Source organism: Excalfactoria chinensis, chromosome 16 (assembly GCF_039878825.1).
Source record: "Excalfactoria chinensis isolate bCotChi1 chromosome 16, bCotChi1.hap2, whole genome shotgun sequence".
In the NCBI taxonomy this organism is placed as follows: Eukaryota; Metazoa; Chordata; class Aves; order Galliformes; family Phasianidae; genus Excalfactoria; species Excalfactoria chinensis.
The window spans coordinates 9,422,884-9,445,243 of NC_092840.1; the positions used below are offsets into that span (position 1 = coordinate 9,422,884).

At 43.1% G+C, this 22,360-nt stretch overlaps 1 protein-coding gene across 3 annotated transcripts in view; it reads left to right on the plus strand.

Moving 5' to 3' along the window:
• Positions 1-22,360, plus strand: part of ULK1 (unc-51 like autophagy activating kinase 1) — a 64,485-nt gene that overhangs the window by 13,154 nt on the left and 28,971 nt on the right. For all 3 annotated transcript variants that reach the window (XM_072351026.1, XM_072351028.1, XM_072351027.1), the window contains exons 6-11: positions 5,182-5,355; positions 7,055-7,128; positions 9,503-9,604; positions 15,762-15,820; positions 19,499-19,581; positions 22,294-22,344. In XM_072351026.1, the coding sequence (XP_072207127.1) occupies positions 5,182-5,355; positions 7,055-7,128; positions 9,503-9,604; positions 15,762-15,820; positions 19,499-19,581; positions 22,294-22,344 (543 nt within the window). The remainder of the gene's footprint in view (positions 1-5,181; positions 5,356-7,054; positions 7,129-9,502; positions 9,605-15,761; positions 15,821-19,498; positions 19,582-22,293; positions 22,345-22,360) is intronic.

The following is a 22,360-nucleotide window of genomic DNA, read 5'->3' on the forward strand; positions in this document are numbered from 1 at the left end:
AAATCAGTTTGTACCTGAATACCTCATAGGGTGACCTCATGAATTCTTTGAACAGTAGGAGAATAACATGTTTAACAAGTTGCTTACTTCTCTGCTGGTCTGTGACTCTGCTTTTTTTTTTGTTTTAAGTTAGCTTTCTTGTTTTTTGCATGCCAACTAAAAGATTACTAAATAGGAGGAAATAACTTTAATCTCATTTCTTGTGTAGCTCTGGATTATAGTTAAACAAAGTTTTGTTCATTGTTAAAATTTAAAGCTATTCAGCTGGATAATCCTTCAGGCTGCTTATTTGAGGTACGCGATGCTGGGAAATGGCAGAAATTGAAGTATTAAAAGCTAAGTTTACATTTGTCCTACAGCTAGTGTTGGTATCCTCACAGTGATGATTTCAGGCTTGGTGCTGGTATGCTGCACGCTCTGTTCATACAGCGTAATCAAATGTGTTTGTCTATGGATTTCAGATGTTCAGAGAGTATTGGTACTTAAGGCAAATGAAGAAATATTCTGCTTTTCTTGTTTTCTTAGTTTAAAATGTGGATAAGATAGAAGTGACAGTAATTTATTTATTTTTTAAATCCAGGTTTAGTAGTCTTCTTTACATAGGTGATGGTGTTTTGCATTTGGGTATTGCTATGCTTTGAAAGCAACATCTTTGGGATATTGTTATGAATTCCAAGTGCAAATGGCTTGATACCTTCTTATTCAACACAGGAGGTAAATGTAGATAATGCAGTGCTTTTCAAAGTAGCCGAACTTCAGTGTTGTCAGTGTTCTGGCAAGGCTTTAGCTTTTGGTCACATGAAATGAACCTTGTTGATGTTAAAGCACTGAGTCGTACGTAGCTTTGTCAGCAAGCATGCACAAGTCAGAACGCAGCTTCTTGCTGGATGGTTTCTAAAAACAAGGGTTTAATGGAAAATCTTCCTTCTTATACTGCTGCTTTCATTTGTACTGTATTTTTTTTCTTCCTCTGCCCAAAGAAGAGAAGCGTTCTGTACAATTAGCCAGGCTGTTAGCACAGCTTACTTCCTCATTTATCAGCTGTGAGTGCTCAGGGAACTCGTGGCTAGTTTGAGAAAATGACAATGAATTACATTTGCAAAATAAAACTGAGTTTGATCCCAATTTGCCTGGGTTAAGGTTTGGTCCTTCTATACCCGAGTTAGTTAGAAAAAGTTACCTCTAACTTGGGGTTTCTTTTAAAGTTTTTTTTTACCACATCAACTGTGGTTGTCACTGGGAAACTGGAGGCTGTTTAGTTTTACGGTATCTCTTTAACATCTGTGTACCAGTAAAGAAGGAAGCTGAGCAGGCACAGTTCTCCAGAAGGAGATAGACAGTAAAAGTCAGCAGAAAGAGAGTAAGTTGTTCTCGTCACTAAAGCAGTAATCTGGGTTTGCCAAATCCTAGAGCCTAGATGCTAATCTCAGCTCTTCCATGCTGTGGCTTTTTCCATTCCAGCACCTGGAGAGGAATTATCCCAAAGCACTCAGTGATTTTTGATGATGGTTTTCTCCTGAAAGGAAGTTCATCTTGGAAAATTCTTACTTATTCCAGAGTATTTGGCTGGATGAGCACAGGAGCTCAGCTTTATTGAGCACTCATTGTGCTGCTTCAGTTATTTTGATAATTGCATGATCGTATTTCACTGCAGCATCTACTTTCCCACTGACTGCTCAGACGATTTTGCTCTTAGTTCTTGCAGCACTTACGCAAGCAGCGCATGCAAATCCCCTGGTTCTCATTGAATGAGATGCTTGTAAGCTTCCCAATCCATTCTGCCCTCTAATTACAAGCATTAGGCAATATGGTAATTCTGTGTTGAATCAAAAGGCACTCTAATTCTCCTTGTCTTTATAACTGGACGACGTGCGTGCATGCATGCACGTTTTAATGCAGCACGCATTTGTGTTGGATTAAACTGTCAGCCTCACCTCTTTAGTACAAGCTAAGACTGTATGTGTTCTACTGAGCAGAGCTACTGTGTTGTTTAATGATTTCTCTTCTGGTAGGTGTTGTTCAAATGAGATCTTTCATTTAAAGCCATCACAGGGTATGTTTGAAGCTTACAGAGGTGGATCTCTGCAATGTCTGGTAGAACCAGGAGGTGTTTCAGAAGTTGCTGGTGTTGCTGTGTGAGTAACTGGAGTTCTGTGGTTTATCCCTGGATCAGCTGCCAAGGCCTGTGTGCTACGGCTTGCCTGGCAGCCCCTTACTGGGTGGAACACTGCATCTCTGCACAGAGCTGCCCACAAACCACCTTTTTTAGGTGGTTTCATCCTTTTTCTGTGCCTCAGGAGCTACCAGGCATGCAGGCCTTGCGCTGACCCGCTGCTGGTGTTTGTTCTGATCTACTGACCTGCGAAGCAGCCGTTCCCAGGGCAGTAAGCAGAGTGCCTCGTCACTGAAGTGGAGCCCATGAAAATAAACACAAGGATATTATTACTTCTCAGGAACAGCAAAGTGAGCCTTGTGAAACAGTTCTCTGCAAGAATGTGTTGCTGACCACAACACATGCAGTGCAGGCTCAGTATTTTTCCAGCAGTTTTCTGGTGAGGATGAGAAATTGTCCCTTATTTTTTTTTAAATTCTATTTTTGCAGGGGCAGAAGTGCAAGTCTCCCCATTTGAGGTGCAGAGGGGACAGTGGGTTGTTTTATTCTCCAGATCTGAATTAAATGAGTGTCCTATATATTCTCCCTGTGCTGCTGGTAGTTGTCTATAGATCTTTGCTGAATCCCCTAGAGTCTCCTGTCTCCGACAGTGACAATTGCACTTATTTCTCTGTCCTTCAGTCAGAGATTGCTGCTGTGGTTTGGTAGACTGATAGGCTGAGTATGAGATAAGGACCCGTGTTTTTGTGTGTTGTGATGTCTGTTAAGGGAGTGAGGTAAAGGGTATGCCTCTGTGCTCCCTGCATAGCTTACCTTTTTCTGTTGCTGAGGGCAGCTTCTTAATTTCACAGCCCTGCCTTTCAGCTCTACGAGTCTTGAGACTTCATGCTGCCAAGAGTCTAACTGAACTGTGTCCAGATTTGCTGTGCTGCAGCATGTTGCCTTCTCCGTGCCATAGCACATGGACTGGAGGAATCTCTGCAGGCACAGGACAAGAGCTGAAATGCCACGTGTATCAGGAGTCTGACAGTTCTATGGGGTTAACAGCTTCAGACAGAACTTCTGTGAAGTGGAAAGGCTGAAGTTCTGCAGAGATCGGTGACTTAGAGGCCTTATTTTATCCAGATGAATGTTTTTTCCTCATCTTGGCTGAGGGATGATGGCTAACGTTGTGTTAGTCTTGTTACCACCACGTTATGCAAAAGGGAAGATAATGCCTGGAGAGATGCAGCAAGCTGCTGGAGCTGCAGGTCAGGACAAAGCTCTAAACAAAGCAGCTTCTCTGCTGGAGGCGAAACATACATAGCCAGGAGTTTGTAATTGCCTGCTAGTTTAATAATGTTAAGAACTGCCAAGTCCCACGTTTTGCTTCTTGACTGGGAGAAAATGAAACAACCTGTCCTTTCCTGGGCCTGAGCTGCGTTGGGCAGAAGTCTCTGGAACTCTTGCTGTTCTGTGTAAGGGTGGTGATTTAACTGCTTCTGAATAGGTTTCCCTGTTGCAGTAGACTTGGGGGAAGCCTTGTTAAAGAGCAGTCAGTGCTTTGTCCAGGAGATGCAAGTAGGTTTGGTAGACTTGTCTAAGCTGCCTCTTGCTATCTTTAAAATCTCTTCAGAGAATCTCTCCTTATTGCTGAAGAGTTCTGTTTGGATTCCAGCTGAGTGCCAGCTCATGAGGGAGGAAGGCCTAGTGAGGGGAGAGAAACTCTATATACACGTGCTCCCCTGTCACATGTATGAGTCCAGGGTTGGCTGATAGCCGTGGTGACATTTCAGCTCTGCTTGTGCCTCTTTCCAGAGCAGCGAGCTTTGGGAGCGGTGGGAGTCTTTCTGTTCTAAATACTGTTTAACTTATCTGTGTCCCTTGCTGTTTTCCCATGCACATATTTCAAAAGTTAGATTTTTAATTTCCTGTGTTGTGTTAAAGCTGCTTGCAACCTCATGTGTGTTTTCATAAGGATTCCTCCCTTCTAGCAGATGAAGCAGAGCAGCATTTTGAAGTTCCTGCCAGTTTGTTTTAAGGTCTTACTAGAGAGCAGCTGGAAAAACACTAATGCAGTCCCAAGTTATTTTCAGGGACCTTCTACAAAGAAATTACTCTCAGTGGAGTGATGCTTTCTTTAAGCCTGACTTGCTCAGTGACTGATAAGGAAGCAAGGCTGGTAGCGCTGCTGGTCCTGTGGTTTGTTCAGCAGGCTGTTCCTGGCATTGGCAAGTTTTATACCTGTGGCTCTTAGAATAACAAGAGCTTGAATTGCTTCAGTCTGATCAGAAGGTCCATCAGAATATTATTTTAATCTCTTCAATGTTTCTTGGTTCTCATGCCATGTTTTTTAGGAAGCCCTTAACTCAGGAGAGTGAAGTGCAGTGCTTCTGTATTTGCAGAATTTGATTATTTTTTTAATACGTTTATAAATAGACTAGGGGTCAATTGCTCGGGGTACTTTCATTAGAATGAAGCATATTTCAGATACCTAATACTGGATTTGGATTGGAGTTACGGTTTGTTTTAGTGGGTGGTGATGCACAAGGGATAGGCCTAGACTTGGGTTTCTATCCCAACACTACAGATACCTGGTGGCACAAATTCTAATCCTGTCTGTGTTTCCAGGTTTAAACAAACTCTCCTTGAAGCTGTAACCTTAGGTGTTTAATTGCTGTTGACCATAGCTCAAAGGTGACCGTCCCAGTCATCAGGCTGCAGGCCCTGTCTGGCTGGAAGCTTCAAGCTAGCTGGCAGCTCTTGCTGAGGGAAGCCCTGAACCTCATCAAATGTCATTTTTGGACCCAGCTCATAAGCCAAATTCAGCATCAGTTGCTGACCTGAGTTCACCGTAAGCGTTAAACTCTCAGGGCTGAAAACAGCCTTGGCCACAGTATAAACTAGGAATGCAAAAAGTTTCTTTTTAAGTCTGCTTTAGTAATTCAGAAGTAGTGTGTGGAGAAAAAAGCCTTATGTGGAAGAAAAGAATGCCAAATGATGGTTAATTGCTATAGAGTATCTACCCTCTGGGCTCTTTACTACCACTGTAATTCTTTCATCTGGGGTTATTTTTTCTTCCTCTGTAGCTATGCGGACACTTAGTGAAGACACCATCAGGCTCTTTCTCCAGCAGATAGCAGGTGCAATGAAAATGCTGCACAGCAAAGGCATCATCCATCGGGATCTGAAACCACAGAATATCCTCCTCTCCTATGCTGGAGGCAGGAAATCAAATCCCAACAACATTCGCATAAAGATTGGTAAGACCCTGTTACAAGTGTCACCTTAACACCTCTCGAGGGAGTTTGGTTATAGATATGTGGCAAGCCTCAATTTCTTTTGGGAAATGTCTAGGAGGAAAAAAGGAATTTCTTTGCTTTTTAGCATGTCCTGATGTTTTATTACTTCCTGACTTAGTTTCTCTGCCAGAAATAGCCAAGCTCAGGTAACTTCAGTGAGTCTCCAGTCAACAAGAGCTTGCTGTTCTGTCAGGACACAGATTAATGCAAAATAAAGTGAGTGGGCCTTGCTCTGTTTCCAAGCTGAACAGAACCTCCCTTTGTGAAAAACAAACAAAAAAATCAATACCAACCTGCCCTAATAGGTTTGTAATCTCTGGGCTTACCAAGAAAAGGGCAGCTGCAGTGATTTATGTGCGTCTTTTATTTGAACTGAGGGTAAATGCTGGTGTCTCTACGGCCTAAAACTCACTGCTCTTCTGGCTGGCTTCACAGCATAAAGGAAGTCAGGCGCATCTCAAAGCAAATGTTGCCACAGTCTGAATTAGAGCCAGGTTTCTCAGCTGTGTCTTGAAGAAATTCACTTTCTGCATTTTTGGTAAGGAAGATGGCAAGTAACATAGCTGGTCCAGTAGTAGGGACAAATGCTTCAGAAACCCCAATTATCCCTTGTGGGCCTCAGAAACAAGTGCTGGCTAATATCGCCCACAAATATATGGCTGTCTGTCAGGTCATGTTATTGCTCACAAACTGAAGCTGACGCTGATTAAATACAGCTATTTCTTGCTTGAACCCTGCAGTGTGGAGAAAGGGCTCTCATTTAATAGAAAAATAGTGTTCAGTGGGAAAGTTTTTTTTAAAATCTGCTGCCAGTTTGGCTATGGTTGATGCATTTTGTGAAGTGCAGGATTATCTGGGAGGTGGAAGTGACTGGGAATTGTAGACACAGGAGAGCTCCATGGCTGCTCTTCAGCCTTCTTCCCACTTCCCTAAGAAATAGGTGGTCCAAGGAATAGCTAGCTATTCCAGTTAGCTGTTTATACCGTCACCTGTCACTGTGTCAGATATCTCCTGGCTAGAAATATCTAGTAACCTTGAGAGAGCCTCTAAATATCATATGATCAGATGCTGAGTAACCTGCAGATGTAATTTGTATTGGTATTCCTAGCCCCTGGCTATTCCATCCATCAACCAGGTGAACTAATGGCTAAGCTTTTTCCCTTCTGAAGGAACAGCCTAAGACTGTTTTTCAGTAGGGTGGTTCAATAAATGTGGATGGCAGCAAGCAGCGGTTTCTCTTGGATGCTTGTTACACTTTTCAATGGAGGGTAACTTTGAGTTCTGCAAATTGAAAGCTGAGACAGCAGCAGGTGAATTGGCAAGTGTGAACCTGCATGCCATCTCTGAAGTCAAGAAAATTCTAGCAGCTGACATTTTGGAATGCAGGCCAATAGATGCAGAAAGAAGTTATTTCTGGAAATTGTTGAGAATTTATTCTTTTAAGTACTTTAAGCAGCTTGGTTTTCCTTTTTCTAGTGTCTGCATTGTGCAATGAGCATGTGGATGTTACTGCTCAGGGAGAGGTATTTGTCTTATGGTCCAGGTGGGATACTTTACCTGTTGTGAAGACTCACAGGAACTATAGGAATCAACAGCGAAGTTACAGGTTCTATAGAGCTGCTGTGTCTGATCTTGACCCACCTCTGTTTCTTTTTTGTAGCTGACTTTGGATTTGCCCGATACCTGCAGAATAATATGATGGCAGCAACTTTATGTGGTTCACCGATGTACATGGTAAGTGTGCTTGCTTACGAGTTTTTCTGTACTGCTTTTGCTTCATCCTTCCCAGAAACAAAACTTCATTTTTGTTAGCCTTTCATCCTCTAAAAGAGGATTTTTATTTACTTGTCTAAACAAAAACAAAAAACAAACATCTGTTAGACAGAGATACAGTTCTATAAAGTTCTAGCTGCTGGTAGTGTCTGACAGCAGGTGCCTGTGTTGTCATCTAACTTTCAGGTGAGCTGTTCATAAGTAAAACTGAACAAAGCAGAATATTCATTTCTCTCTGCTCCCAAAGACTGCATCTCCTGGGGATGAGCAGAGCCTCTGCTGAGGGCACTGGGAAGTGAAATGCAATTCCTCTGCTACAAGCAAAGCAACAACAACAACGAGTGAGGGCCAGGATGATATTTCACACATCTGGCTGTATTTCAAGTGTTGCTTCCTCGTTGAAGAACCTCAATAAATCACTGCTTCAGCAGGCCTTTTTGAGGCTGTGGTTTCACAAGCCCACTGTCACTCTGAGTCCTGCAGTTGTTTTTGTGAAGGCTAGAATGTTGGAAGGAAGGTCCCAGTGTAATAGTAGTTTTGTAAAATTCTATCTGTTCTTAGCTCTTGCAAAATCCTCTCAGTCCTATGAACATGTTTAGACACAGATATTGCCTTTCTTGCTAACTTAACAGCAAAGTATGCTTTGTACTCAGGGTACTGATGTACATGGAGCTGATCTGCTTCTGATTGCAGTTTGTTTCATTTGCTCTCACTCACTACTCTAATCACCCTATGCACACAGATTCTCCCACCAAACCAGCTACTTCAATGGTGGCTTCTTAGCTTGAGAAACAGATGAGTTTTAAAAAAAGAGGAAGTGATCCCTTCCATTTCCTTTGCATGTTTTAGTCTAGAACCAGGATGTGAGGAGGTGATCTGCTGTTTGTGTTCATGGAAGCAGTCAGGACCTCAGTGTTGCACTAAGTCTGTGAAACTAAAAATGATAAAACAAGGCTAGAAATAAGAATGTCAAAACCAGTCATGTAATAGTTCTGGAGGCTGTGGGGTGCCTGAGCTCAAAGCAAAAAGCTGTAATAGATCAGTTCAGGCTAAAGTTTTTAGAATTGCGCTGGGGACCATAGGCACGTTCTAATGCTTTTACGTCTGAACCCTTTAGGCAAAGAGCTAAGCTGGACTGTGCTGCACTGCACAGAAGTAGCGTGTTTGATAGTCTGTTCCACAGTACAAACTCAAGCAAAACAGACTTCCTCTCTTTCTCTTTCTTTGAAGTCTGATGTTTATTTGAACTGTGCTATATGTGAAGATGATGTCATTTTTTTCCCCTATGAGAGTTTCCTGAAATGTCTATTTTTAGTGATACTTTTTCTTGCTGAGTCTCCTATGAAAGTAAATCAAAGTGTCTGGCTTTTTCTTTTTTTAAGGCCTGGAAGAAATTACCAATGACCTCTTGCTATTTTGTATTTTTAATTTCAAGACCTCTGGACAGGGAATCTCAGAGTGTTTAATGTTGTTTTCTAGTTACTGATAGGTTTGAGGGAAGTTCAGTTAGGAGGGTAAAACTGGGATTTAGGGGGTATTTGAAGCTTGTCTCTATTGCTATTGTGGATCGCGTGCGTTAGCTCTGGGAACATCTGCAGAAAGACAAGCTTGTTCCCTCTTAGTCCATTGCTGCTGTTTTTGCTTTGCTTCTGTGCAAAGAAAGGCATGTTAACCACACCACAGCAAGCTTTGTGGCTGAATGCCGATATGATCCACGTCTCATGAGGCTTGAAAACCCCATCTGCAGTTCTTGTCCTCTGGCTTTGCTTGGTGTCATTCCTCCTTCCCTTGTTGACAGGAGCTTGTCTGTCCCTAACTTTCTCACTGCCACTCTTTTTCCATTACACGTGGCCTTTGCTCCTAACAGAGCTAGAAAATTGATCCTGTTCCACATTGGCAGTGCTACGATGAAGTCTGTTGTTACAAATGTGTGGGATTAGCAAGCCTGCCCTTCTGCCCCTCATGCATTGCTGCTGCTTCCCACGCATGCTGTGTGCTGAACCTACAGCTCATGCCATGCCCAGCCTCTGGAGCAGGCCTGGGAGAGAACAGCCAAGGACATGGTGAGGGGCTGGAAAGCTGAGTCTGAGGGCTTATGTTGCTGGACTGCAGCACACAGATTTGACTTTGAAACCAAACTGTGGCCTTAGCAGCAGGCTCTGGAGGTTAATTAACATGGTATGCTCAGGGTGGGACAGAATCATGTTTCCCCAAAATAGGTGTAACAGCATAGGGGTTTTTTAAAGTATATTGGTGATTTCTGCTCCTTTCTTGCAGCTGTCAGAATTATCTGCATCTTTTGTAAAAGACAAACTTATGTTCTCTCCCTAAAAAGGCACCAGAAGTCATTATGTCTCAACATTACGATGCCAAAGCTGACCTCTGGAGTATTGGAACCATCATTTATCAGTGTCTGACAGGAAAGGCTCCTTTTCAGGTGAGTTGCAAGGTTTCTAAATCATTATTTTTTTTGAATCCATTATTACTATTTCCTAAATCTACTTCTAAAGCATCTGTAATCTAAATCTATATTGTCACACGGAACCAGAAGCTGGAGTTAACCTAGACTGTGTGTTTGTCTTGTTCACAGTCATTAGTGTGACAGGGTACATTGCGTGTTACTCAGTTTTTCTTCCATGCCCAATGAGATCTGCAGTACTGTGCTTGTCAGGTGTTTTCCTTGCTGACTTACAGCATAGCAGAGAGATGCTCTGGTTGTTGATGCTTCTTTGCTCATTTGATGTTTGATTTCTGCAGAGCTCATCTATCTAATCCGTGGAAAAACAGGAAACCACAGATTTGCATACTGATGTCAGTTCCAGTTCATGGCAGTGCTTTGGCTTCGGATCAGTTAGGGCATATGTGATGTGGCCTTTTCTTTTTTTCCCCCTCGTGTTCCAATTTCTCTTCATCCTGTCTTTTTTTTTCCCCAAAGGTGAGGAGGAATAGAATCTATGCTCATGTATTCAGCCAGACTTCATGTGCTACAGGATTTTCTGAGCTGTAGCTCCACAGCTCTTGACAATTTCATGAGACCTTGAACGTTTGTGTAGTTATATGACCAGGAAAAAGTGAACTCTCTATCTGTTGTAGGAAACAGTGTGCAAATGCAGAAACTGATTGGATGTTTTGTTTTTATTTTAGAGCAAAGAATTTTTTTCCCCTCCCTCAGGGTAATTTTTTCCCTGTTGCTGTATGTCTCTTCCATTTCAGTGCCTTATATTCTACACACCAGCTTACTCTCTATTTAGCATAAGGCTTTATTTCCTTTGCATGTTTCCTTTTCATAAACATCCCTACTAAGTAGATGGAAACTCCTGAATGGCTCCAATTTGCTGGCTGCATCCACTTATTGTTAGTGTTGGTATCTTTGAGTGGAGAAAATGACTGCTGGGATGAAAGAAAATATTTGTTCACTAAGGAAAAAAAACAAAATGGGGGTGGAGAAAGCAAGCTTTGACCCTGTGTGCATATGGGATTGTGCCTTGCACCAATTAAGGCTCTCTTGGAGCCTTTCAGTCTCTAAAGGCCCGTGATGTTGTACTCCTTCAGGTGATGTTAGCCTGCACCTGTGTGACTATCACAGGTGTTTTTTTCACTTAAGTTTTTCCACTTAAAATATCTCACACAACCTTGAGGCATCTGATCTCTTTGGAAAGAGTTGGGTAGCCTTTGTTATTGGTCATTGAAGCATGCCACAGAAACGTTCTTCTGTAAATGTTTGTTCTTGGAACAAGGTTTTCTCACAGGAAATAAATTTAAATACCAGTCAGCTTCATTCAGCTCTCCAACCAAGGTTTTGGGTGGGAAGATAGGCAATGGACTGCTGTTATTCTGACCACGAGTCCTCAGGCTCACACAGAGATGAGGCAGTCCTGTAATGCCTGCATCCCTTTGAGCCATGGCACTCTCTTGCCTTGCATTGGGTAGTGATGGGGTACTTCTGTCTGCCCAGCAGTTCCTGATCCTTGCTTTGTGCTTTCCTGACCCAATAACTTCTTTCTCTCCCATATACATCTGTTGGGCTGGGGGCAGTAATTTGTTTCTCCGTTTTATTTACTTTTTTTCCCCATGCCCTTTTCTCCTTTGGGGTTTGTGTTTTGAAACAAAACATTAGTCTCGTTTGTTACTGCAGTAGCAGCTATGGATTTGTTTGATTAGGGAGAAAGAAAATCTCAGCCCAGATGGTTCTCTGTGTGCCATGTATTTGTTTTGACTGTGTCACAAACTGCCTTCTGTAGGCTGCAAGTTTCAGGTGAATGAAGCCTGTTGAGAGCAGATGTAGGAAATCTAGTTAAAGGTTAACGAGCTTTATTTCTTTGTTGGCATGGCTATTTTGTAAGAATTTGCTGATGGAAAGGCTGTTGTTTGCAAGGCTTCTAAAAGGAGAGACGGGTGGTTGATAGAGTGGTAGACCTGTGGTCAGTTACCAGTGAGACCCTGAAGCTGGTGTTTAGAATGGGGGATGTCTAGAAATAGGTGGAGAGATAACAAGCTCATTTTCCATAGTGCCACCTGCAAGCCTGGTTGTACAGGGCAGCCAGGTACTGGATTTCTCATGGTAACCTCTTCAGGCTAAATCCTCACAATAAATTCCCTTCCAGACTGTCCAGGGCAGTACCTCACCTCTAGCTAGCTGAGATTCCCATGGGAATTAAACATGCTGCATTTGGGCTCTCTAGCTGTTTATGAGCCAATTAAGCAACTTCATGGGTATGCAAACCCAAAGGACTCCAGTGTTATCTGTAGCAAGGAGGAATTGGCGTCTAAAAATAAATGGGCTTCTGGGGACTGGGTTAGATGGAGGAAAGATCAGACGTGTATGGAAAGGCTGAGGTAGCTGTCAGTCTAGAAAGTGCTTGTAAATCTAGACAGAGGTGTGTGTGTGGATGTGATTTATAGTTGTCTCGAAGTTTTAATTTTAACTGCAGCTGGGTCACCCAAGGCAACTTCCCAAAGCCATTCCTGTTCCTTCCCTGCATGCAGACAAGAAAGAAGCTGCAGATGCTCAATGTGAACAGTTGGTAGGATGGCCCATGATGCTGTCATAAGGAGCTTTCTGTATTAAACATGCCCATAAACGAAACAGTGAGTCTGCCACAGGGATGGGATTAATAGGATTCATAATCCCTATAAACAGATTTGCTGAGTGCTGCATTTGTGTGGAATTGTTAATTTGCTCTTCATTCCTGTTACCCAGGACAGGAGTTGAACAGTGCATTTCCAGGTCTTGCTGCCACCCTGAGAAATGTCTTGAGCGTAGCGGTATTCTCCTGAGCTTAGAGATGAAAAGATTGAGCCATCAGATCCTGCTAAGGACCAAGAGAACTGGTTGTCTGCTGCTGGAGTTCTTGCATGAATCTCCTTGCTGCTGTATGGCTGTGGTGTGCTGTTGATGCATCAAGAGAGTTGAGGAGCAGGGAAAGGAGAGAGAGAGAAATCACAAGTTGCTGGTCCGGCAGCTCTGAAAGAGTTAATCTGTGTGCGTATGTTCTTGTCCCAGCTAGCTGGTAGATGAAAAATTAATTTCTAAGCCTGACGTAGCAAGTCTGCTGCTGTATTTCTGAGTCAATTCAATTGGCGTAAGTACTAGGATTATATATCACTTAAAACAACTGCTGTGTTGTAAAATGGGCCTTGAAGAAAACTAGGGGAGGAGGACTTCATTCCCAGTTTTTGAACTTGTGGTTTATTTGCTAGGCAGGCTGCTCTTCTGTTCCCAGAGCTCCTCTCTGTGTCCGTAGAACAGAGACAGGCAGATGAATTCTTCACCTAGGTTAAAAAGTGGTGATAGGCTGCTATACCAAAACTTGGCACAGTGATGAACTTGTTGCTGTGGTCAGTGAGCCATGGGCTTTTTGCCTTGTATTTGTTCTCTTGGGAGCTGAGAGAAAAACCTCTATGGACAACTAAGAAAAAGGATCTGTCTATATATATAAACTTCTTTTTCCTGCTGCTTGTGCTTTCAGGATCCCCTGGATGCTCGCCACTTAGCTGGAGCAGATACCACTACGTGTGCTAAGAAATGTTGACTAGACGGTGCTGTTTGCTGAGGGTGTGAATGTCTCTGGTCCTTTTCTTACTGAGCTCTGTGCTTTTGCATCCAGCTTCCCCCCAAGCACAACAAATCCAATGCTGAGTGCTTCTGGAAGCACCACTGCTTGTTGGGTGCAATTTATTTACAGGCAGCCAGGACCTAGTTGGGATTTGGCAAGACTCTACTGAATGCCTGTGTTGGCTAAACATATTTCCACTGCTGCTCAGGACAAAGGAGCAGAGTGGCGAGACTGAATTTGTCTGACTGTCTTATATATATATATAGAAAGGACAGAAAAAAAAACAACAGACCAGTGCAGCTGCTCCAGAGAAACGTGAGAGGAGGAGCAAGGGCAGGAGTTGGCCTGCTGCTGTGTCCTATGTGGGAAGGAAAATAAAGCTGAGTTATCCATTCTGTACTCTGATTTCTGACAGATGGATACTTGCCTACAGGTAGCAGCTGGCTCTGTGTACCTTGAATGGTCCAGTTGTTTGGTGCATGCAAGGATTTCCTAGTGTTTTGGTTAGATAGTGTATCTCCATAGATTAGTATCTCTCTAGATGAAGTCCTTACTACCTAGAACTGCCATTTCAGTTCCTTCCTCTAGCATGAAGAGGGTGAAGAGGGAAACTTTATTGAGGGTGTTGTTTCTAAGCACTAACTTGGATGGAGTCCTCCTCTATTGAGAGGAGGTTTCTTAATGCTTTTGCGTATGTGCTGTTTTTAATATACCCCATCTTCATTGCCAGGAAAACTTCTGACCAAACAGCGTTTGAAATAGATCAGAGCTTCATTGTGTTTGTGAAACAATTGACTTGTTGCAACAGGAAATGAACAGAGAAAACAGCCAAGGCTTGTGCTTCTCTCATGTGAGCAAGCGGCTACTCTGCAGTAGAGTTCTGGTCCTCCTTGTTCATTGTCTGTCAGGTGTATTTGTCATTCTGCAGAGTGCTGTGGCTGAGCCATTTGCTGCACTTGCCTCGTTGAAGTTTGCTAAATATTAAGAATCGCATTAAAGTGCAAAATCTGCAAGGGATGAGGTATAAAATGGAGTTTTATAAGTCAAATTGAGTGGCAGTGACTGGGAGTGCTGACAGAGATTGGCATCTGCATAACAGCATGCTTTGCCAAACTCCATTTGTTGTAATGGTTTCTCAAGAATGTATTTTATACCTCCTGTTCGAGTCTGTGAGTGTCTGTGAGTGATGGAGGATAGATTATTGCAGGAAGAACTGGGAAAGCCTGATTTCCAAAGCTTGATTTCCTTCTTAAGAGAGTAGCTCTGTTTGTGCAAGGATGTGGGTGGGTGTGTAAACAGCAATGCTTGTTTGGTCTTACTGGTACCAGTTGATAGAAAAGCTGGTATGTTTGGTTTGCGAGAAGTGTTACAGCAGTCCGTTGGTATTAACAGCTACCTCTGGTTTCTTTCAGAGTATTCTAAGCTTTCTCAGTTGTTCTTAACTTCATGTTCATCTTCAGCCAGAGGGAGAAGGTGATGTTGAAACAGCATCTTTTGTGGCTGCTTTTCCAGCCGTGCTGTGTTAGTGGTATTGCGATGGCCATCTGCGGATTGGCTTGTCTGATTTACCATTTTAGGCATCTTAACTGACCTTAGGTGCTTCCAATTTTGAAATGGAAGTAGGTGGAAGGCTTGAGGGTTTTTGGAGCCTGCAATGCCAGAAAAGCTGCCTGATGCCTCCTGGTTCACACTTTCCTAAACATTCTGCTGCGCCAGTAATTGCTTGCACGCGAATCATTCTAATCTTCCTGCCCTGTTTATATTTACCTTGTCTGTGTCATCCCAGCCTACTCTCTCTTTAATAAAGAGACTTTGCTTAAGCAGAAAAGCTTAAGACATTGGGTAGCCTGTATTTATTCATTGGATAAAACAAATGGAGGGATGACATTGGGAGATCTTTGTCTGCACTTCTGTACTGGAAACGTTATTTTTAACCTCAGTTGTGCCAAGCATTTATTTTTTTTTAATCTCAGAATTTGGTATCTTGTCTGCATCCCCAACAACTGTGTACATTAGTGCAGAAATAGGAGCTGTAGCTTGAGACCTTCTGGCTGCCTGGAATTAAAAGTAGAAAACCGATTCTGTTGCTGTTTCCTGATGTTCCTGATTTCTTCAGATTCCTTGTATGTCAACAGACTCCCTGCTCATTTTCTAAATACCCTGCAGCAGTAATCCATGTTGGCAGCAGGAGCTGCCATTTGTCATTTGGGACTCCTCACGTCTGCAATTATTTAGCCTCCTGAGTGAGGCTATTAGCTCAGCTCTGCCCTGAGCATCAGAGCCCACTGAAATGAAGCTCAAAAAGGGGGAGCAGGGCAGAACCAGGTCAGGGACGGGAAGATGGGAGGCTGAAATACTATATTTTCACTGTGGATCAGTGCTTGCTTTTTAGGCTAAAGCAAGCTGCAGCTTCTCATTGTGTCTGTTAGCCTTTGAAAAGTGCCTCTCTGCTCTTTGGAGTAACTGTGAAATAGAAATGCTAATCCTCTTCCTTTATTGTCAGCTGTTTCATACGCTGGTTTTGTTTTTCCTCTACAGGCCAGCAGCCCACAGGATCTTCGTCTCTTCTATGAAAAAAACAAGATGCTGATGCCAAAGTAAGCATTTCTTGGAGTTGCTGTTTGTATGCACTTGTTTACTCTGTGTTTACACCTATGCCTGTGTGCTCCCAGCTTGTTGTTTGAGAGATGACTGTAAAATATTTGGCAACTTGCCTTGTCCCATTCCTTATTCCAATGGTGATGTGGCCTAGAGAAAGAGCATTGCATTCCCATAGTTGGTGTTCTCTCTTTTTATAGATAATGCTACTGTCCTAAATTGCAAATAAATAAATATACATATAAAATCAGGATTTTAATGATGTCAGGAACCAGGCAGTGATCCTTTCTGGTATATGGCTTCCCTGAGGCTAGGAACACCTATCCATTAAGAATAAAATAAAAATCATTGCAGTTCTTAAATCATGCAAGCAGCTAAACTAAGTCTCTCTCCTGTAACCTGCTGTACCTGACTGCGTAGATCACATTGCTGTTTATCACGTGTCAAGGCAGCAACTGCTTGTGTCCATCCTGCTAAGAGGAGGAAATATTATAACCTCTATGGAAACGGACACTGCTGCAGCCTCCATGGGTCATACAGGGAAGGTAACTCCTTTCATCCCGGGGTGCATGTTACCTAGCGATGTAGTTAGGCATTTTTACCCAGAAAATTAGCTTCTGTTTGGCAGAGCTGCTCATGCAGCCATATATGCAGGAAGTTCATTGAGTTGCTTTGTATGGATTTTTCCTTATCGGTTCAGACAGGTCCAAGAGATTGGGGGGAGGGGGGAACTGCAAAGAAGCCAGTGATTAGCAGTGACTTATGCTAAGCATTTTGTTCTCCTTTAAGTATTTCATGTTTTGATCTGAAGCAAGGAGGCGAATTTTGATCAGGATTAAAGTTGGTCAGTATTCTTTTAGATTGAATCTGAGGGTGCGATGGAGTAAAACACTCAAAACAACTTAGAGCAAAACCACTGACACATAGTTGGAGCCATGCAGTCTGTGTAAACAGAAAGCAGACCTTCTGTTTCCCGTACACAGTGTAAAACATGGCTGCTCACCTTTGAGGTAGTGACTCTCATTAAGAGAGAAATAAATCACTGCAGTTAATAAGCTCCCTCTCTCTGATCACACTGCCCTGCTGCATGGCTAATGTGTGTTGTAGGAGACAGCCAAAGGGAGAAATGAAACTGACTTCTGTAAGAGGAGTGCATGTCTGTTCTTGTAGGGATTAGTCCTTTTTCTTTGTTAGGAGTTCTCTATAGACGCTGCGTTTACTATTTTCACTCATCTCTACTTTTGAACTGCTGAATTTCACAGTATTTAAATCCAAACCCATTATTTTTTTCGTCATAGAAGTTGGATCCAAAGTGGCCTTTGTGTTCATGCTGTCTGAAGTTTCTAAGTTTTAATGCGAGCCACAATCTGTGCTATTTCCTGAGCAAACATGAATGAACTGCCTCCGCCAGCCCTGCCAGTACAGGATGGGACATGAAACCACTCAGGCCTTGGTTCTCAGACAGCAGCAGTGCCAGTGTTTGGTTTTGTTCTCCTTGGGGCTAGGTGTGCTGGCAGCCACCTCTCTGGCATCACCGTGGAAGGTGGTGTGTTTTGGCTTGGGAATGGGGTGGGGAAGAACAGCTGATTAAATCCTTACCAGCAGCCTCTACCTCCCAAGCTGATGCTCTTGCTGACAGGTGAAATGCCATTCTGAGGTGGGGAGCCCATGGCAATAGGAACAAGACCAAAAGGCCTCACAGTTTTAATAACACTGATCTAAATAATTAACATTCATTGCAATGATTTGCATGGCAAAGTATATTCTAGGTCACGGTAGGAAAGTGGCAGTTTTGTTGCTTAGGTTTCTAAGCTTGATGTTTTAGAGGTGAGAGATGGGAGGAGGCAAACAGGCTGTTAACCTACCATCTCCTCAGTCTGCTGTAGCATCTGAGGTCTACTACTTGACCTGCTTGTTTTTTGACTTTAAAAATCATACAAAAGCTAAAGTCTTTGCTGGGAAAAGGGATCTTTTTGGATGAGTGTTTTGTGTTATGGATAAATAAATGATGATGATAACACTGGAGGACTGCAGATCTCCAATACTAATGTATTTTTCAGGAGACTGATAGCTGTGGTATCCTGGGTATCCTGAAAAGCACGCTCAGTGTGCTTCTAAGGCACATGCTTTTTGACAAGAGGTTGTTTTTCTTGGCTCAAACTGAGTCTTAGTTAACTGCATCTCACACAGAGTCCTGGTGGCCTCCTCTGTCAGGCTGGGAAGAGTACGCAACTGACTCAGTGTCAGGGGTGGAAAAGCATCTCCTCCAGTACAAACAGGGGTGGTGTCTGTTTGCCATGATTCTCTGTTCTAAGAATCACTGGATTCAAATTCCTGCCTAGGTGAAGCCTAGGACTTCACAGAAAAATAACCAGATAGTTCTGAAGCCTATAAATACACACCTTGCCCAACATCTCTGGTTTCACTTCAGGCCGAATGGAATTCTGGTATTGCTGTCACTCTCTCTCTTCCATTTGAGCCAGCTTTTTTTTCTACCCTGTCTGTAGAAGCGGTGCAGGAACAGTTATTTCTCCCAGTATCCATCAACCTTGGCCGTGGGGTGGCAAGTGATGCCAGCCCAGCAGAGTGGAGCGCTGCCCCAGTGAGCCACGTGCTGTGCTACTGAGCAGTCTCGGGCTCCACGCTGTTCAAATTACAGTGCCGAGCACTCATGCCATTACCTCGGCTGACCCTTGTGTGGGGATTGGGAAAAGCCTGGCAGGCTGTGGGGCCATGCTGGGCACAGCCATGATAAACGCAGTTAATACTGAGAGGAGTTGGAGCCACCTACGCTTAATTTGGAGAACTCTGCTCTGGCTGCACGCAGGACCTGCTGCTACAGCCCCTATCGGAGCTTCTGGTTACAGAGGAAAGTAATAGATCTGAATCCACTTATGCAAGAGCTGAACTCTGCTTTCCCTTCCTTAATCCATTCATTTATTCCCTGCTTCTCACAGTACATTGGGGTTGCAAAGATCTGCCCTGGCCTCTGTCCCATCTGCTTATGGGACTGGGGTAAGAACAGTGATTTGCTGTCTCTTTTGCCCTGAAGTGACCATTGAAAGGAGTGTTTCTTCCTAGTTATACTGGAAAGTGGGGAAATAGCTGCACTAATTTTAGCTTGTTTGGGTGCCTCATGCTTAGATCTTAATGGTCTTTGGTTAATAAATGTTGTTTGTATTATCAGTGAAGCAAATAGACAAAGGTCACTTATCATCTGTGTTTAATAAGAAATGCCTTAATAAAATGGTAGTAATTGGTGATACATATTAATCACCTGATTCTTAATTGGAAACGTCCCCTCATAACTGCTTCATTTTTAATGACTTCTACTTGCTCTAGTGGGAATAAAGAAGAGATTTTATTCAGTGTGAAATATTGCCTATTGACTGGATTGAGCTGAGAACCAGAGGGATGGTATTGGCACTGATGCCAAAGGGGGAGCTGCAGGTGCTCATGGAAGGGGCCACTACAGTTAGATTCGTTGTAGCCTTAACAGTAACAATGGGGAGTAAAGGCCAAACAGGGGTGCAGATAGAGATGTTCCTGTTCAGCTTCTCTCCAATGAGCCCAGCAGGGACAATGCGAGTTTGCATTTGCAGTTTGCCTTCCTGAATAGGCAGAAGTAGCTTAAACAGGTTGAGAGTTTCTTATTTTGCTTTTGTTTTCAATCCTAGCATCCCCAGGGAGACATCAAGCCACCTGAGGCAGCTACTGTTGGGCCTTCTGCAGCGCAATCATAAGGACCGCATGGACTTTGGTAAGAGACCACTCCAGTTTTAGTTCTGCTGCCAGTCTGTGCCTTCTCTTCTGTCATTTCACTGCACAAACCTTCATGATTTTGGAGAAGCAACTAGACTGGTGGTACCTGTGTTTATCTGCCTGACAGGCTGAATGATCTATTTAGTATGTGCTGGAAAGGTCAGTATGGATTCCAGTAAAGTTTTGAGATCCCAGAGATTTGGCAGACTTCATCAAGTGCTTTCTAATTTATGTTCCCTCTCTTGGCTTCTGCTTTTGTAGTTTGTCTTTTGTGTTCAGCATGCTATCAGGTGAAATGTGCATCTTGTGCATCCCAGTTCTTAACTCACATAGTGTGCAAGCTATATCCACTTAATGACCAGTTCAGGTAATAACCCCCCTCTTCCTGGGTCTGTGGTGATAATCCAAGCTAGACCATTGCTTGCAAGGCCCTTCCCTCCTCCAGGTTCCTGGGAAAGAATGAAAGAATGCCTCAGTTCTCCCTGGGGCTCCAGCTGTCAGTCTTCTGACTGTCACTGTAGATCTGTGTCTTGACATTCTGACTTGACCAGCATGAAAATCTTTTTATTTTTTTAATACTCTCTATGCTGAGAACAAATATTAGGTGTCAGGCAGTTCTGGTTGTAGCTTCCTCCAGATGCGTCTAGCTGAGCTAAAAGGCCTGAAGAGCCTTTTCTGAAAGCCATAGTCTTGAGGAAAGCAGGTAGTGATAGAATTTTTCTCACAAGTCCCTTCAAGGATCAATTCACCTTAAGGCAACTCTGGCCTTTTCTCCTTCTCCCTTCCCTTTGGATAAAGATAGCAGAGCCCTTTCTCAGGTGAAAATCAGGACAAGAATAGTCCCTTAGAAATAGGAGCAGTGCCCTCCACAGAGCTCCTCCACATCTCAGCTGCTTCACACAACTGCACTGCATGAGGCTGAAGCTCTTTTTACTTGTTATATGTTCTACCAGGAATGGGTGGCCATAGCAGTCTCAGGGTTATCTAGAGGAATCCAAGGAAGGTTTCAAACTGCAATCTGCCTGTTGATAACTGCAATTTTTTGTTAGATTTTGCTTTGCAAGCATAACTAACAACTAACAAGCAGTTTGGAGGGGAAAACATGAAAGAAATAGTCACTTCCACCCTTTAAGATGTTACTACATAACCAGTTGAATCAGCTGAGCTGACAAGTGGGCTGAAGAAGCAGTATGAAAGGCAAGCAGACTAGCAGCTCCTGATGAATAAGGATGTTCTCCATCCACAACAGATATTATCTGAGATTCCGGCATTCCCTGCCAGAGGTTTGTTTCCATTACTTCTGTTGTGTTGAGTACCAAACCAGTGGGCTCTGACTTCAGGACTCTGGCACTGCAGTAGCAAGAAAGGGCTGAGGGGAAAGGAATTATGTTGAAACAAAACAAAAAGCCCCACAAAGTTGAAACCAGTTTCTGCTTTCTGGAAAGCTGTCTGGCCAAAGAGGAGCTGTTTACGGAATTCAGGAGTCTGTAAACCTTGGGTGTTGCAACAGGAAATCCATGCTGGGAAAACAAGTTGAACAGCTCGCAGTTAGCAAAGTAATCAGTGTTGATCCATGACTAATGCTTCTGAAAGGCTGAGTTGCTTTGCGTTGCTGGTCGTGACAGGGGACGAATCAGCACAGAAGTGCAATGGGTTGGAGATGAAGGAATCAGGAGAGGCGACTTAGGAGGACAGGAAAACAGGCAGAGAGTCTCTATCAGTCCAAGACAGAAGCACTGCATGACCTGGATAGCTAGAACATTCTCCTGTGATGAGTGTAGTTTAATCAGTACAAGTGCCATAAGTAGTTCTGGGCTTGTAATCCTGTGGTGGCCTTTTAGAGAATACATTTCTACCTTGAATGCAGGATGAGTTCAGCTTTGTATATTACAGAATATCACTCAATAGAAGTCATTTGTCTCTTTTATGGAATTCCTGGCAGCATGATATAATAAACATATAGCTCCCCTGGATCCCTACAATTAGGGTGACTTGTCATTCTGATCAACTGGGAATTATGGCTTTTAGTGCTACTTGGCATTTTAGAATTTGCCTTTTCTTGCTGATAAGAAGATGCAGTCATGTCAACTCTTGGTATAGTTGTAGTTTCTGGCCCTCAGTAGCTGATTCCAACAGCTGCAATAGTTGTTGAAAGATGGAATTATTCACAATTAATTTAGTGAATGCTTCTGGCAGCACAGGCTTGTAGCTTGCAGCAAAACATTACCAGATTAATAGTGTGTGGGGAAGGAAAAGCCACTTGGACATGCTTGAGACTCACAACCGGTACCAGGCATGCTTTTGGCAAAGCTTTTTTTTGTACTTCTTGCCTTTCTTCATTAATGTAAATGGCCCACCTGGTTTCCTTCCTCACCCATAGCTGATGTTGCAGAGATGCCTGGTAACACAGAGCTGCTGGCTTTGTATTTGCTGTTGTTGTTTGGGTTGGTTTTTCTTTTTTCCCCATACTTAATGATCCTTGGATCCAAACAACTTCATTTTTTGTGGAAAAAAATCCCCCATCTTTACCACTCTCATCTGCATTCTTTACCGGTGCTGTCTGCAGTAGTCAGCTTCCATGATCAAGTGACGAGATTGCATGGAAAAATACTGTAAAAAGCACTGTACCTTGTTATGCTTGAACTTCTTTGTAAACTTCTTACAGTCTTTTCCTTTCACTCATTGCTCTTGTTCTGTGTTGTTTTTTCAGATGAGTTTTTTCATCACCCATTCTTGGATGCAAGTGCCTCAATGAAAAAATGTAAGTGTTGTATTTT